This window comes from Tiliqua scincoides, chromosome 10, assembly GCF_035046505.1.
Source record: "Tiliqua scincoides isolate rTilSci1 chromosome 10, rTilSci1.hap2, whole genome shotgun sequence".
NCBI lineage: Eukaryota > Metazoa > Chordata > Lepidosauria > Squamata > Scincidae > Tiliqua > Tiliqua scincoides.
Window position 1 is genome coordinate 2,021,861 of NC_089830.1, and position 12,744 is coordinate 2,034,604.

A 12,744-nucleotide genomic window follows, 5' to 3' on the forward strand; every position below is an offset into this window, starting at 1 on the left:
AGAAAACGGTGCACACTTTAACCTCATTCCTTGTGTGTTTTGTAGGCAACTTTGAACGGTTCTTACAAGAGATATCTGTTTTTTTCCTCATATAAGTTAACTGATTTTTTTTTTTAAAAAAAGGTGTGCCACAGTTGATAGTTTTGGTGGCTTGTGAAGCATCCATTGTTCATGTGCGCTTTTAAGTGTCCTGTTCCACTAGGAGCCACCTCCACAGTGGAATATCAACTCTTTTCTCACTGTGGAATCAGACCCTGAAACCACAAGGAATTATGGGTGGGTGAGAGGGTCATGCTGTGCCACTGCTTGTTCGATTGGATTTTCCAAATTCTGAAGGGTAATCAGCAGTACCTGACACTTTGGGGAGAGGTGGATCTCTCGCAGTGCCCACTGGTCTCCCGCTGGGCCGAATATCCGCTGAAAAAGATAAGCAGAGCAAAAGAACAATAGGAGTTAGCACTCTGCCTCTGCGATGCAGAGTTTAATTTTAGCGTGGAGTTGGACGGGGGAGCATAAGCGGGGCTGGTCTGATCTTGGGGTTCAAGTCGTGCTGGCACACACTGTGATGCATGACTTGACTCGAGTCACGGGGTCGCTGACTCAGGACTGAACCCGAGACTTGGTGCTGTGACTCTGGCACATCCCTGGGAGGAATTATGTACACTACCATGAGCTCCTTGGAGGGAAGGTGGTATAGAAATGTGAAAAATATAAATGAATCCGTTGTTTCATTGTGTGTAGTAATGGCCACACACTTATTTGGTTTTGAGAGTAGTTTATCAGCAAGATAAATTGCAAGTTTATCAGCAAGATAAATGATTACGGGGCTGGGGCACCTTCCTTATGAGGAAAGGCTATGGCGTTTGGGCCTCTTCAGCCTAGAAAAGAGACGCCTGAGGGGGGACATGATTGAGACATACAAAATTATGCAGGGGATGGACAGAGTGGATAGGGAGATGCTCTTTACACTCTCACATAACACCAGAACCAGGGGACATCCACTAAAATTGAGTGTTGGGAGAGTTAGAACAGACAAAAGAAAATATTTATTTACTCAGCTATCCCCTGGCGGCTGGGGATAAGAATAGGCCCTCAGTTTGGCTGTACTTGTCCTAAGAGGCGACTAAACAGCCACCGGGTAGATGGGACTTGACAGCCTGGGAAGGCAGCTCATCTGAGAGAAGGAAAACTCTGATCCCAAACCTCCACTGCCTTGTGGCTACATCCAGTTATGGAAGAGGCTTCAGGAGTCAACCTCGAGGCAAAATCCAGAGCCGGAGTCCCTGAGGCAGTTCATGGCTGAACACAGTCACGTTCTGGCAACTCCTGCCACGCCGCTGGAACCAACCGTATTGGCCTCTGCCTTTCCATTGGACCATTTCAGCGACGTGGAGAGGGGGGATTTGCTGCATGGGTAACAGCCTATCCTCCATACCTACTTTACTCAGGCTTCGCGCACTGGAGAGGACACTCTGTTCCAGAACCACCATTCAGAGCGTGACACCATAGTCTTCCGAGACTGAAGGATGCCAACAATTTACTCAGCGTGTGGTTGGTCTGTGGAACTCCTTGCCACAGGATGTGGTGATGGCGACTGGCCTGGATGCCTTTAAAAGGAGATTGGACAAGTTTCTGGAGGAAAAATCCATTACGGGGTACAAGCCATGATGTGTATGTGCAACCTCCTGATTTTAGAAATCGGCTATGTCAGAATGCCAGCTGCAAGGGAGGGCACCAGGATGAGGTCTCTTGTTATCTGGTGTGCTCCCTGGAGCATTTGGTGGGCCGCTGTGAGATACAGGAAGCTGGACTAGATGGGCCTATGGCCTGATCCTGTGGGGCTGGATTCTTATGTTCTTATGTTCAAGGTTCATGCAAGGCGCGTTCATCGGTATGGCTGTGGTTGCAAAAGAGAACTCCCAGTTTCAGTGGCAGTATACCCCCTGAGTATCAAAGTGCTGGGGAGAAACAACAGGTGTGGGTGATGGTTTCATGTGCTGCTCTTGGGCATTGCACATGCTTCCGGCAGGTTACAGTTGGAAATTGGATGCTGAACCAGGTGTGGATCACAGCTAAGAGGCAAGAATTGCTTTAAATGCAAGTCTTTGGGACAGAGAAGATGCTTCAGTTGTCACCTGCCTTGATTCCATGAAATAGTGGAAAAATATGAATGCAAACTGGGAAAAAAAATATGAGTAGAACGACTTGAAGGGCACAGAACATGCTTACCCAGACAAATAGGGGGCTTCCCAGTCCAACTGCCATCTGCTTTACAGGTCCTGTGTTCTGATCCTCCGGTGAGGTAATACCCACCCTGGCAAGAGTAGATCAAGGTGTATCCTAGGGACGGCAAGTCCAGCGCGCCCACATTGGCATGGGGTGGAGTCTCTGGCTCCTTGCAGTTGTGAGCTAGAATGACAAGAGAAAAAACACCCTGAAAAACCGAGATGGCACCCTTCCGCGTAAACCGGCCAAGTGACTGGATCAACCAAAGCCATTTCTACTGAGCTTGATCATCCAAAAGGGACCCTTGGAAAGGTATCAGTGTGTTTCCAACTGGGGACATCAGTGACTTACACCCTGTGTCACTGTGGGGGCTTATCAGAGGAGGGGGCTGCTGACCTGCCCTTCAGCACTGCCCATGAAAGTGGCCAGAGGGTGATACTGTATTCAGCAGGGGTCAGGTGCCTTAAGCAGCCACTGGGCTCTACCTACTGTGCAAAACTGCCGATGTGGGTTATCCGACTCCTCCACTGGAGCTCAGTACCACTTAAAGCGCAATTCTGATTTCCACTGGCACAGACACACCTGCACAGGCCCGGGAGATACTTTCCCGGGAGTATCGGGAAAGTACATTTGCAGCTCCTTAAGAGCAGGCTGGGCTGGTGCAAGAATGTATGCCAGCCTCCTGTACTGGATCCAGCCCTGGACATGGGGAGTTTGCACCGGCTGAAGCAAGCCAGTGCAGGAGGTGGGAGAGGATGGCAGGAGGGTGGAATGGAAGTGGGGGCATTTTTGAGTGGAGAGAGAACAAATTGGGAGGCAGCACAGGCTGAATCCTAACCTCCATCCCTGGCCCGATCAGCCTTGCACTGGCTGCTTGAATTTGTGCAAGTGAAATCGATGGTGCAGACCCAGGTAGCCCTAAAGGGCTGGCAGTGCTCAGGGAAAGGGGAAGAACGTCCTCTTACCCTGAGTTTGCCCTTCAGTTGGTACCTACACCTTGGACTGGATACAGCGCAGGCCACTCGGCCAGCCTGTTCCAGCACAAGTTAAGATTGGGCTGCTTGTTACAAAACAAGCTGCCTTCACGCTGCCAAAATCTCAGCGTATCCACTTGGACAAGCTGTTGCCAGGCCAATCTGCTCACTTCCAAGCCACCAGCACTGCCAGTCTCCATGAAGCAGATTCCAAATATGAAGTCTGCCTGGGTAACTTGACACACTGCACAACGTAAATCCCCAGTATTTTAGTGCAGTCCTCCAGGCCAGAAGCCGCCCAAGCGACTCCAATTCAACTCAGATCGGAAGACTCACGGATGCAGTCGGGCTGTATTCCGCTCCACGTCAGGTTCAGGAGGCAGGTTCTGGTGGTGGATCCTTGCAACAGATACCCTTTATGACACTTGAAGAAGATGACACTCCCAACCTGTTGGGAAGGGAAATTCGGCATTGGTAGAGGTGTAGGAGAAAGGTTTCATTTTTTTCACAGATTTTGTGATTTGCAAAAGCTGGAATCCCTAGCTTGTATGCACTGCTGAAACAGAGACGCCTGCGTTGGCTCGGTCATGTTGTGAGAATGGATGATGGCCGGATCCCAAAGGATCTCCTCTATGGAGAACTCGTGCAAGGAAAGCGCCCTACAGGTAGACCACAGCTGCGATACAAGGACATCTGTAAGAGGGATCTGAAGGCCTTAGGAGTGGACCTCAACAGGTGGGAAACCCTGGCCTCTGAGCAGCCCGCTTGGAGGCAGGCTGTGCAGCATGGCCTTTCCCAGTTTGAAGAGACACTTGGCCAACAGTCTGAGGCTAAGAGGCAAGGAAGGAAGGCCCACAGCCAGGGAGACAGACCAGGGACAGACTGCACTTGTTCCCGGTGTGGAAGGGATTGTCACTCCCGGATTGGCCTTTTCAGCCACACCAGACGCTGTTCCAGAACCACCATCCAGAGCGCGATACCAGAGTCTTTCGAGACTGAAGGTTGCCAACACATTATCTTGTGATTTGCAAAAAATGAAAAAAACACTGCAGAAAGCAGTGTTGTGTGTTTTTATTCCAAGTTCTTGTTTTATTTTTAATTTTAAATACTTGAAAAGTGTATTAGTTGGGGTGATATAATGTCAGCAGATGTAGCCACAGTATCATTTCTAACTGGAAAAGGAATCTTTTTTAATTTCTGGAAAATATCTTCAACACCAAAATGTTTTGTGTTTTTATGTCATTATCAACAAAAACCTCTAGGCACTGGGGCTGAATTCTCACCAAATTTTCAGGACTGCCATAGCTGTGCCAGTGGGGCATGCCCTGTATCCTGCAGTTGGGGGGGGCAGTCACAGTGGCCTGCTCAAGGTAAGGCAATGTTTGTTCCCTTACCTTGGAGTTGCATTGCCCTTACTTCGGTGCTGGAAATTTGGTTAGGATTGCACCCTGGTTCTTTAAAGCAGAAATTGTCCGATTTTTCAGACTTGCCAACTTTCTTTACATTTTGGAGACTTGGAAGACTTTAAATTCAAACTTTAAAGTGGGGCCTATTCAATGTTTCTTTTTTTGACCAAATATATCTATCTCTCTTCATTCTCCTCTGTTAAGGTAACCAAAGGCCAAAGAGACGAGAGCGACACCTACAGCCAGCGCTGAAGTACGGCAACATGTGCAGCTCCATTCTGAATATTGGGTACCATCCTGGTTGCTCCAGCTCAAGAAGAACATCGTAGAGCTGGAAAGAGGGCACATGAGATCTGGGGGCTGAAGCACGAGGAAAGCCTTACGAGGCTTACAAGGTCCTTTTTTAAATAAAAAAGGTGACTGAAATAGCAACAGAATAACAGTTGCTTGGAAGGAAGAGTGGGAGAGGACAGTATCTTGAAGTCCCATTTGAGGGCTTCCTAACAAAATGTAAGAAAAATAATAATAATAATACAGGTATTTCTATACCGCCTTTCTTGGTCCTCAGATTTCTCCTCGGACTTTATTCAAGGCGGTTTACATAGGCAGGCAAATTTAAATCCCCGTAGGAATTTTTTACAATTTTGAAAGAAGGTTTCTATCTTTCAAGAAACCACAACATTCAGGTGTTTCTTTCTTGATCTGGTCGCACATTCTGGCCTCCATCCTCCCGCGCTCAGAGCAGATGGAATAGCTCTGCTTCAGCTTGTCAGCTGCTTCAAGGTCGCACGGTGCCGGTGGCCTCGAACTGGCGACCTGCGGATGTTATCTTCAGGCAGACGGAGGCTCTACCCTCTAGACCAGACCTCCTGCCAGACCTACCCTCTAGACCAGACCTCCTGCCCCTATGGACTGATCCAGCAGGACTCCTTCTCCTTTCGTACACAAATGCCTGTGAAACACCCACTGCCTGCCCCATCCATGAGGCCACGAGATGCGGGTTGCATCAGCAGCCAGTTACAAGGGGTGCCTTTCACCCTGAGTCTGTTGCTGCTGCCTCCATCCATCCCATCAATGGTACAAGCTGCAAGGATCTGCTCTCCATTTGCTTGAGAAGGAAGCAGATGACTTTCTTTCTTACTGTGTTCCTCATGTGCTGATTTGGGTCCTCAGTAACCTTACTATCTTGTAAATAAGCCAGCTAACTTTTCTTCTTTTGTGTGCTACTGTAAATGCATGATATTAATCTTTATGGAGCAACAAGGGCTCCCTTAAGAACTAACCTTTTCTTGTAATAAAGTTCTTCCATACGGAAGATTAAGTGCAATCCATTTTCTTGACCAAGGGAACGTATTTCAAAAGAACCTGGGCGCTTATGGTGTTCTTAGTGGGCCACGTTATCCTCAAGGGTTGGATGGATTAGGTTGGTGAAAGAGGGTGTGGGTTGCATCCTGCCACAGTCAGGAATTTCCCCTAATCTCTCCCTAACTCTCTGGGTGATAATTGTGACACCCATGAACTGTGAAGATAATTCAAGGGGTCACCAGAGGGAGAGACTTGGGTAGACTTCTTTGTGCAATGCACTTGCTTCCCAGTCATGGAAACCATCCTATAGGTCTGCAAAATGTGAATAGGAAATTGGTTCAGGAAGGGAGATGATTTTAGATCAGATGGATAGATATGAAAAATAAATGAAACAGATAAAGACAGAGAGGAGGGGGGAGATAAAGTGAAAGAAAGCTGGAAGAGAGGCAGTGAGAACTTGTTTCATTACCTGATAACCTTGGGAGTTGTTTTGCATTCCGAAAAGGGGCACACCAGGGTCGACGCAAGTTGTAAGCGTTGGATCTAAGTTGAAGAACACACACAAAGACACTTAAAAACAAAGGAGAATGATGCCATTTTTAAAGCCAGGATTCCTGTCCGGGAATGACTGACATCTACCTAGTAAGTTTGTGGTGGAGGGGAGCACAGCTAAAAAAACCCAGCTCCAGATTTGCACCCCTAGCCGTGAAGCCACACCAACTCTCAACGTTATTTTAAAAAGCAAGTCAAACTGGGTGTGTGAATCTGAAAGGCTGCAAGTTCATCTGCTTTTTAGAAATAGTGGCTCTGTGTGTGTGTGTGTGTGTGTGTGTGGGTCATTCAGCAACCTAACAAGTATCTTCAGCCAGACCCTGAATCCAGTTGGGTGCTCCTTTCCCCTCTGCCCCTAAGAGAAAAACTGGTCACCCAAACACTACCACTATCCCCAACAGACCTCCCTCCCCCATATTGTATCTTGGTGTAGATATTAGTTGCAAGACCATTTGGGAGCCAATCTTAGCTGAAAAGAGGAGCATAGCTTTTAATGCAGTTGTTCCCAAACTGATTTGTGATTCCCTGGGGAGCCACAGAAACTAGCCAGGGGAACAGCGGAATCCTAGTGAAAAACCAGCTACCCTACACAAGGTACAGGATTGTAGCCTTAATGGGTAGTCATGGCCAATGGTTCAGTAGGTCAAGGGAACCACCAGTCAGAAAAGTTTGGGAACCACTGAAATAATAAATTTCACCTGAATTAAATTCAGCTTTCATCATAAAGTCAGATTTTTTCAATTCTAACCACTGGACTATCCAGCCGACAGCTCACGCGGCTCTCATTGGTGCTGCAGACCCCTCCCCCTTACCTATGCAACTGGGCTGTGTCCCACTCCATGTCCCGTCAGATTGGCAGAACCTCCGTGGTGACCCCACCAGTACCAAGGGAGGCAAACAGGAATATGAGACGGAGGAGCGGTAGGTGAACCCACGGTCTTCCCGCCTTCCTTGAGCCGGGATTCCCGGGTCGCCACAAAAGACAGCTGTAATAAGCAGGCAGTTCTATCAATGGTGAAGACTTTTAATCAAAACTCACATCATTCTCCCCCCCCCCCCACCTTCAAATCCTACGCAGCCTGCCCAGAGCCATCATTGCTTCCAGAAGCAAAACCTGCTCCTGGCAGAAGGGCTGTGCTGGCTTCTTTCTGTGCTCTTCCTGTCTTGTTGTCAATTATTGTTTAATTAATTTCCACCTTCCCCTCCATCTCCTGGCAGACAGAGTGAGGGAGAACAGAAGGCAAACTTCTCTTTTTTCCCCACTCTGCTTTTGCTTAAAATTTAAAAACAGATCTTCCATGGCGCAACGGCAAATCGCCATGCGGTACCCTGTTAAACGGGAAAACCTGTTCGTTCTACAACAGGAGGTGTGCAGCTTGCAAGCTGCTTTTCTGAGCCTCTTAATGGCTGTTGTACAGATACCACCTGCTACCACCAGAAAAAAATGGAGCCACGATCAGCTCAACGGCGCCACACCACGTTGTTTAACAAGAGCTGTACATGGTGGACGCGCAGGAGCTCAGCCAATCAAATTCTCTGAACCGAAGAACCCAGCGCTTGTTTAATGGCATGCGGGAGCCCCGGAGGGGCTTAACAGCTAAGGCATCATCAAATGCTACCCGAGTGCCGAGGACCAGTTCTGCAAACAGAGCTTAGCCCTTCCTGCACTTGTCTAAATGAAAGACAGGCTTTTGAAAAGGCTTTTTGTCCCTGGTGCAAGAATGAGGGAGGTGGGCCGCAGGATGAGTTGGGGAGGAGGGCATGGGGCCTAAGGATACGGCACACTAAACAAAGAAGCACCTTGAAGCCCCCCCTTACACCCCTTCGCCTGAAACACACAGAGGAGCAAGGGCTCTTTGGTAGCTGCTTGTCCCCGTCACCTGTCCAACCCAGCAACCTCAGGCACTGGCCACAATAGGGGGAGTGCACTGTGGGCCACCTGCCCCATTCAGATTATAAGAAGAACCCTGCTTGATCAGGCCAAAGGCCCATCTACTTCAGCGTCCTGAATCTCACAGGACAACAAGAGACCTGCATCCCTTGCACCTGGCATTCTGAGACAGCCTACTTCCAAAACCAGGAGGTTCACATACCCATCATGGTCTGCAATCTGCGACAAACATTTCTTCTGGGAATCTGTCCAATTCCCTTTTAAAGGCATCTAGGTCAAACACCATCACCGCATCCTGTGGCAAGGAGTTCCACAGACTAACCACACAGTGGGTGAAGAAACATTTCCTTTTGTCTGCTCTAACTCTCCTGACACTCCATTTTAGTGGCTGTCCCCACAGTAATCATTTTGGTTGCTCTTTTCGGCATAGATTCTAAGACACAGCTGGGGACGTCTGCTTACGAAAACACTGTGGGAGTTCTCCGCTCCACGTTCCGTTCCCTTCGCAGGTCAGGACGGCAGGCAGGGAGAGCTGGTATCCTTCGAGGCAGGCGTAGCTCACACTTGACCCCCAGCTGAAATCAGACCCCACCACTTTCCCATTGGGGACAACTTGGGGGGGTTTGCAGATGATAGCTGGGTGGAAGAGAGAAAGGCATATGTGAGCATGGCTAGCAGTAGAGGACATGCAGTATCCGGTAGACCAGAGCAGGCTGCAGCATGCAGAACGACTCACAAAATCCCACTCCAGGACTGTCTGCTCCACTCCTCTCCCAAGCAGCTCAGGACAGCATGTAGGGTTCCTCTTGTTTCTCTCCCCGCAATAACCCCACAAGGCGGTTTGGACTAAGAAAGTGTGACTGGCCCAAGGCCATCCAATGAACTTCAAAACTGGGTGAGGATTTGAACGTGTTCAGTCTTCATCCAACAGTCAAGCTATGAGGCTACACTGGTGCCCCTTGATGCACTAGGAGCCTCTATCCGTAGTGAGCGTAGCCTGGCTGAAGACATTACACGTTTCCAAAATGGGCCTGGAACTTGACTGTAAGAAAAATGGTTTGGGGCCTGCTCCAGAAACATTTCCATCTCATCCAGATGCTTTTGTTCCAGCCCAGATTTCTAGCTGGGGTAAAAATTCATCCCATCCCAAACTAGCATCTTAGCAGCACCAGGCCGATTGGCATATCCCTGCCTATCTCTTGAAATTAAGCACTGAACACTATCTCCTGATTTCGTCTGATCTGGGAAGCTAAGCAGGGTCAGGCCTGGTTAGTACTTGGATGGGAGACCGCCTGGGAATACCGGATGCTGTAGGCTTATACCATGATCTTGGAAGCTAAGCAGGGTCAGGCCTGGTTAGTACTTGGATGGGAGACCGCCTGGGAATACCGGATGCTGTAGGCTTATACCATGATCTTGGAAGCTAAGCAGGGTCAGGCCTGGTTAGTACTTGGATGGGAGACCGCCTGGGAATACTGGGTGCTGTAGGCTTATACCATAGTCTTTCGAGACTGAAGATTGCCAACCAAAAGCCGTTTCAAAATTGCCAAGTCTTCCTCACGAGCCTGTAAAGCAGACTTCTAAGGATGCAGTCCTAATCACAAATTAGGCTGGCACAAGTCCCTTCCACCAGCCGAGGAGGGTCACAAATGTGTCACAAAGTATGGAGGTGTGCTGGCCCATGGAGGTTGCATCCAGCCTCCACAGGCTTGCAGAGTGAGCCTTGCATTGGCCGAGCTTGGCCGATGCAAGACTCTGGGGTGGGCGGGGAGGAGGTGGGAGGGCTGGGATCCAGCTGTTATGTAATCCACCGTAACCCACATTTCTTGGGCAAGTTTTGATTTAGGTCTGTTACCACCATCTGTTACCCTGCAGATGTCAGGTACTCAAGCCAGCCTCACCTTTGCAAACGGGTTTCGTGCCATTCCAGGTGCGGTCCTTAGTGCAGGTCAAAGCAGAGGCTCTGTCTGACTCCATGGTGTAGCCGGGCATGCACTGAAAGACTACTGTTTTGTTGTAGGTAAAGTCACTGCCCAGACGGATGCCGTTGGCTGGGACTCCAGGATCCCCACAATTTATCACTGCAGGTAGAAAAAAAAGAGTGTCTATTAGATCCGCAGCAATTCATGAAAGCTGAAAAAAAAAAATCTGTCTTTAACTGACATAGCAGGTGAATACATAAAAATCTTCAGCTGTATTTTTGTACAGTGGGCTATTATTATCAGACCTTTACTGCAGAAGTTGAGTGGGAGGGGACTGACAGCAGAATATAGCTCTTTACCTAACTTCCAAATGTGTGTGCTGGGGCAAGTGTTAATGTGGGGCAAGTATGGAAGCCATAAGCTAGACCAGGGGTGCCCAAACCCCAGCCCTGGGGCCACTTGCGGCCCTCGAGGCCCTCTCAATGTGGCCTCCCCAGTCTCCAATGAGCCTCTGGCCCTCCAGAGATTTGTTGGAGCCCATACTGGCCTGACACAACTGCTCTCAGCATGAGGGCAACTGTTTGACCTCTCATGTGAGCTGTGGGATAAGTGCTCTTTCCACTGCTTGTTGTTTCATGTCTGTGATGCAGTAGCAGCAGCAAAGGAAAGGCCAGCCTTGCTTTTTGCAAGGCCTTTTATAGGCCTTGAGCTATTGCAACACCTTCACTCATTCATTCAAGTTCATCTTTAATATATTCATTTATGTAAACTTATGCAAATTTATTCAAATTTTAAATGTAAATTAATTCTTCCCCCCCCCCGGCCCCCGACACAGTATCAGAGAGTTGATGTGGCCCTCCTGCCAAAAACTTTGGACACCCCTGAGCTAGACCAAGACCTCTTTGCATATGAGGCAGTGTGCTAAATGCTACTTGTGCCCACCCACTCTGCCACACAGGTGCACATCAGGTATTGGCTCTGCTGCTCCTCATGCTTCCTGGATTTGAAAAGGAAGTGTGGAGGACAGGAGGGGGTGGGCTAGGCTTCTCGTTTCCTCTCCTACATGCTTTTGCTAGAGCAAAATGTTCTTGCTCTCCATTCTCCCCCATACTTCCACCCTGTTCCTCCCCTCCAAGGAGCAGGAGAAGAAGCAGATGGGTGCCTCCCATCAACACACCACCTAAGACAGTTGTGTTGTCTCATCTGGTCTCGTTGACAGGATGGTCCTGACAGGGCCAGGGGAATTATGGCCTATTGGGCCCAGCCACTACCTGGCAGTGACTGCTGTAAAGAAGCCATAAAGGGGGTTCTAGCATCACCCTTAGTGGTGTGCTACAGGAGCACTGGAGAGAAGACCAGAGCGTTCCTGTGCCTGCAGGAGGAACGTGCCAGGGCAGTGGAGGGGCAGCCACAGAGGCCTCCTCAAGGTAAGGGAGTGTTTGTTCCCTTACCTTGGGCATGCATTGCGGCTGCATCAGTGCTGGAAAGTTGGATAGGACTGGGCCCTTGGATAATAGGCAGCAGATAAATTCCAGGATGGACAACGAATTTGGAGGGGCATTCAATTATTGGACATGTTTTGGGGGTTGGCTTACCTCTCTTTGACAGAAAGGGGGGCCAGCCCCCACCTGTCCTTGGACCACTCACCTGTACACTCGGGGGTGTTACCAGTCCAGGTCCCATTGACGGTGCAATGCCTGCTGAGTACACCTGTGGAGTAATAGCCGTCCCGACACTTGTATATGATGGAGCTGGAGAACACCAGGCCATCGTTGAATATCACCCTTGCGTTGCTGGGCGTCCCGGGATTCCCACAGGATATAACTGCAAATAGGAGAAGCAATGGAGAACTCTATGGAGAACTCTATGGAGAACTCGTGCAAGGAAAGCGCCCTACAGGTAGACCACAGCTGTGATACAACGACATCTGCATGAGGGATCTGAAGGCCTTAGGAGTGGACCTCAACAGGTGGGAATCCCTGGCCTCTGAGCGGCCCGCTTGGAGGCGGGCAGTGCAGCATGGCCTTTCCCAGTTTGAAGAGACACTTGGCCAACAGTCTGAGGCTAAGAGGCAAAGAAGGAAGGCCCACAGCCAGGGAGACAGACCAGGGACACACTACACTTGCTCCCAGTGTGGAAGGGATTGTCACTCCCGAATTGGCCTTTTCAGCCACACTAGATGCTGTTCCAGAACCACCTTTCAGAGCGCGATACCAGAGTCTTTCGAGACTGAAGGTTGCCAACAAACAGGAGAAGCAAATGAACACGCCCACATTAGAAGAGTGAAGAGGAAGAATGTCACCAAATGGCGCCTGTCAGGGCAGTCTGGACTACAGAGACAGTTGGATGCACATACGAAGATTGTCTCATGCAGGGGCATCAAACTCATTCATACAACTGGTTGTGATAGCATTCATGATGCCTGCTGAGGGCTGGAAGTGAAATCATTAAGCATTTTGTTCTCACCT

The 12,744-nt window shown here is 49.3% G+C and overlaps 1 protein-coding gene across 1 annotated transcript in view; it reads right to left on the reverse strand.

Annotated features, from left to right (window-relative positions):
- Positions 1-12,744, reverse strand: part of CSMD2 (CUB and Sushi multiple domains 2) — a 594,109-nt gene that overhangs the window by 13,846 nt on the left and 567,519 nt on the right. The window contains exons 58-65 of the mRNA XM_066638160.1: positions 11,924-12,100; positions 10,256-10,435; positions 8,817-8,990; positions 7,276-7,449; positions 6,381-6,454; positions 3,537-3,648; positions 2,230-2,409; positions 352-417 (exon numbers count right to left, since the gene is read on the reverse strand). Coding sequence (XP_066494257.1) covers positions 352-417; positions 2,230-2,409; positions 3,537-3,648; positions 6,381-6,454; positions 7,276-7,449; positions 8,817-8,990; positions 10,256-10,435; positions 11,924-12,100 — 1,137 coding nt within the window. The remainder of the gene's footprint in view (positions 1-351; positions 418-2,229; positions 2,410-3,536; positions 3,649-6,380; positions 6,455-7,275; positions 7,450-8,816; positions 8,991-10,255; positions 10,436-11,923; positions 12,101-12,744) is intronic.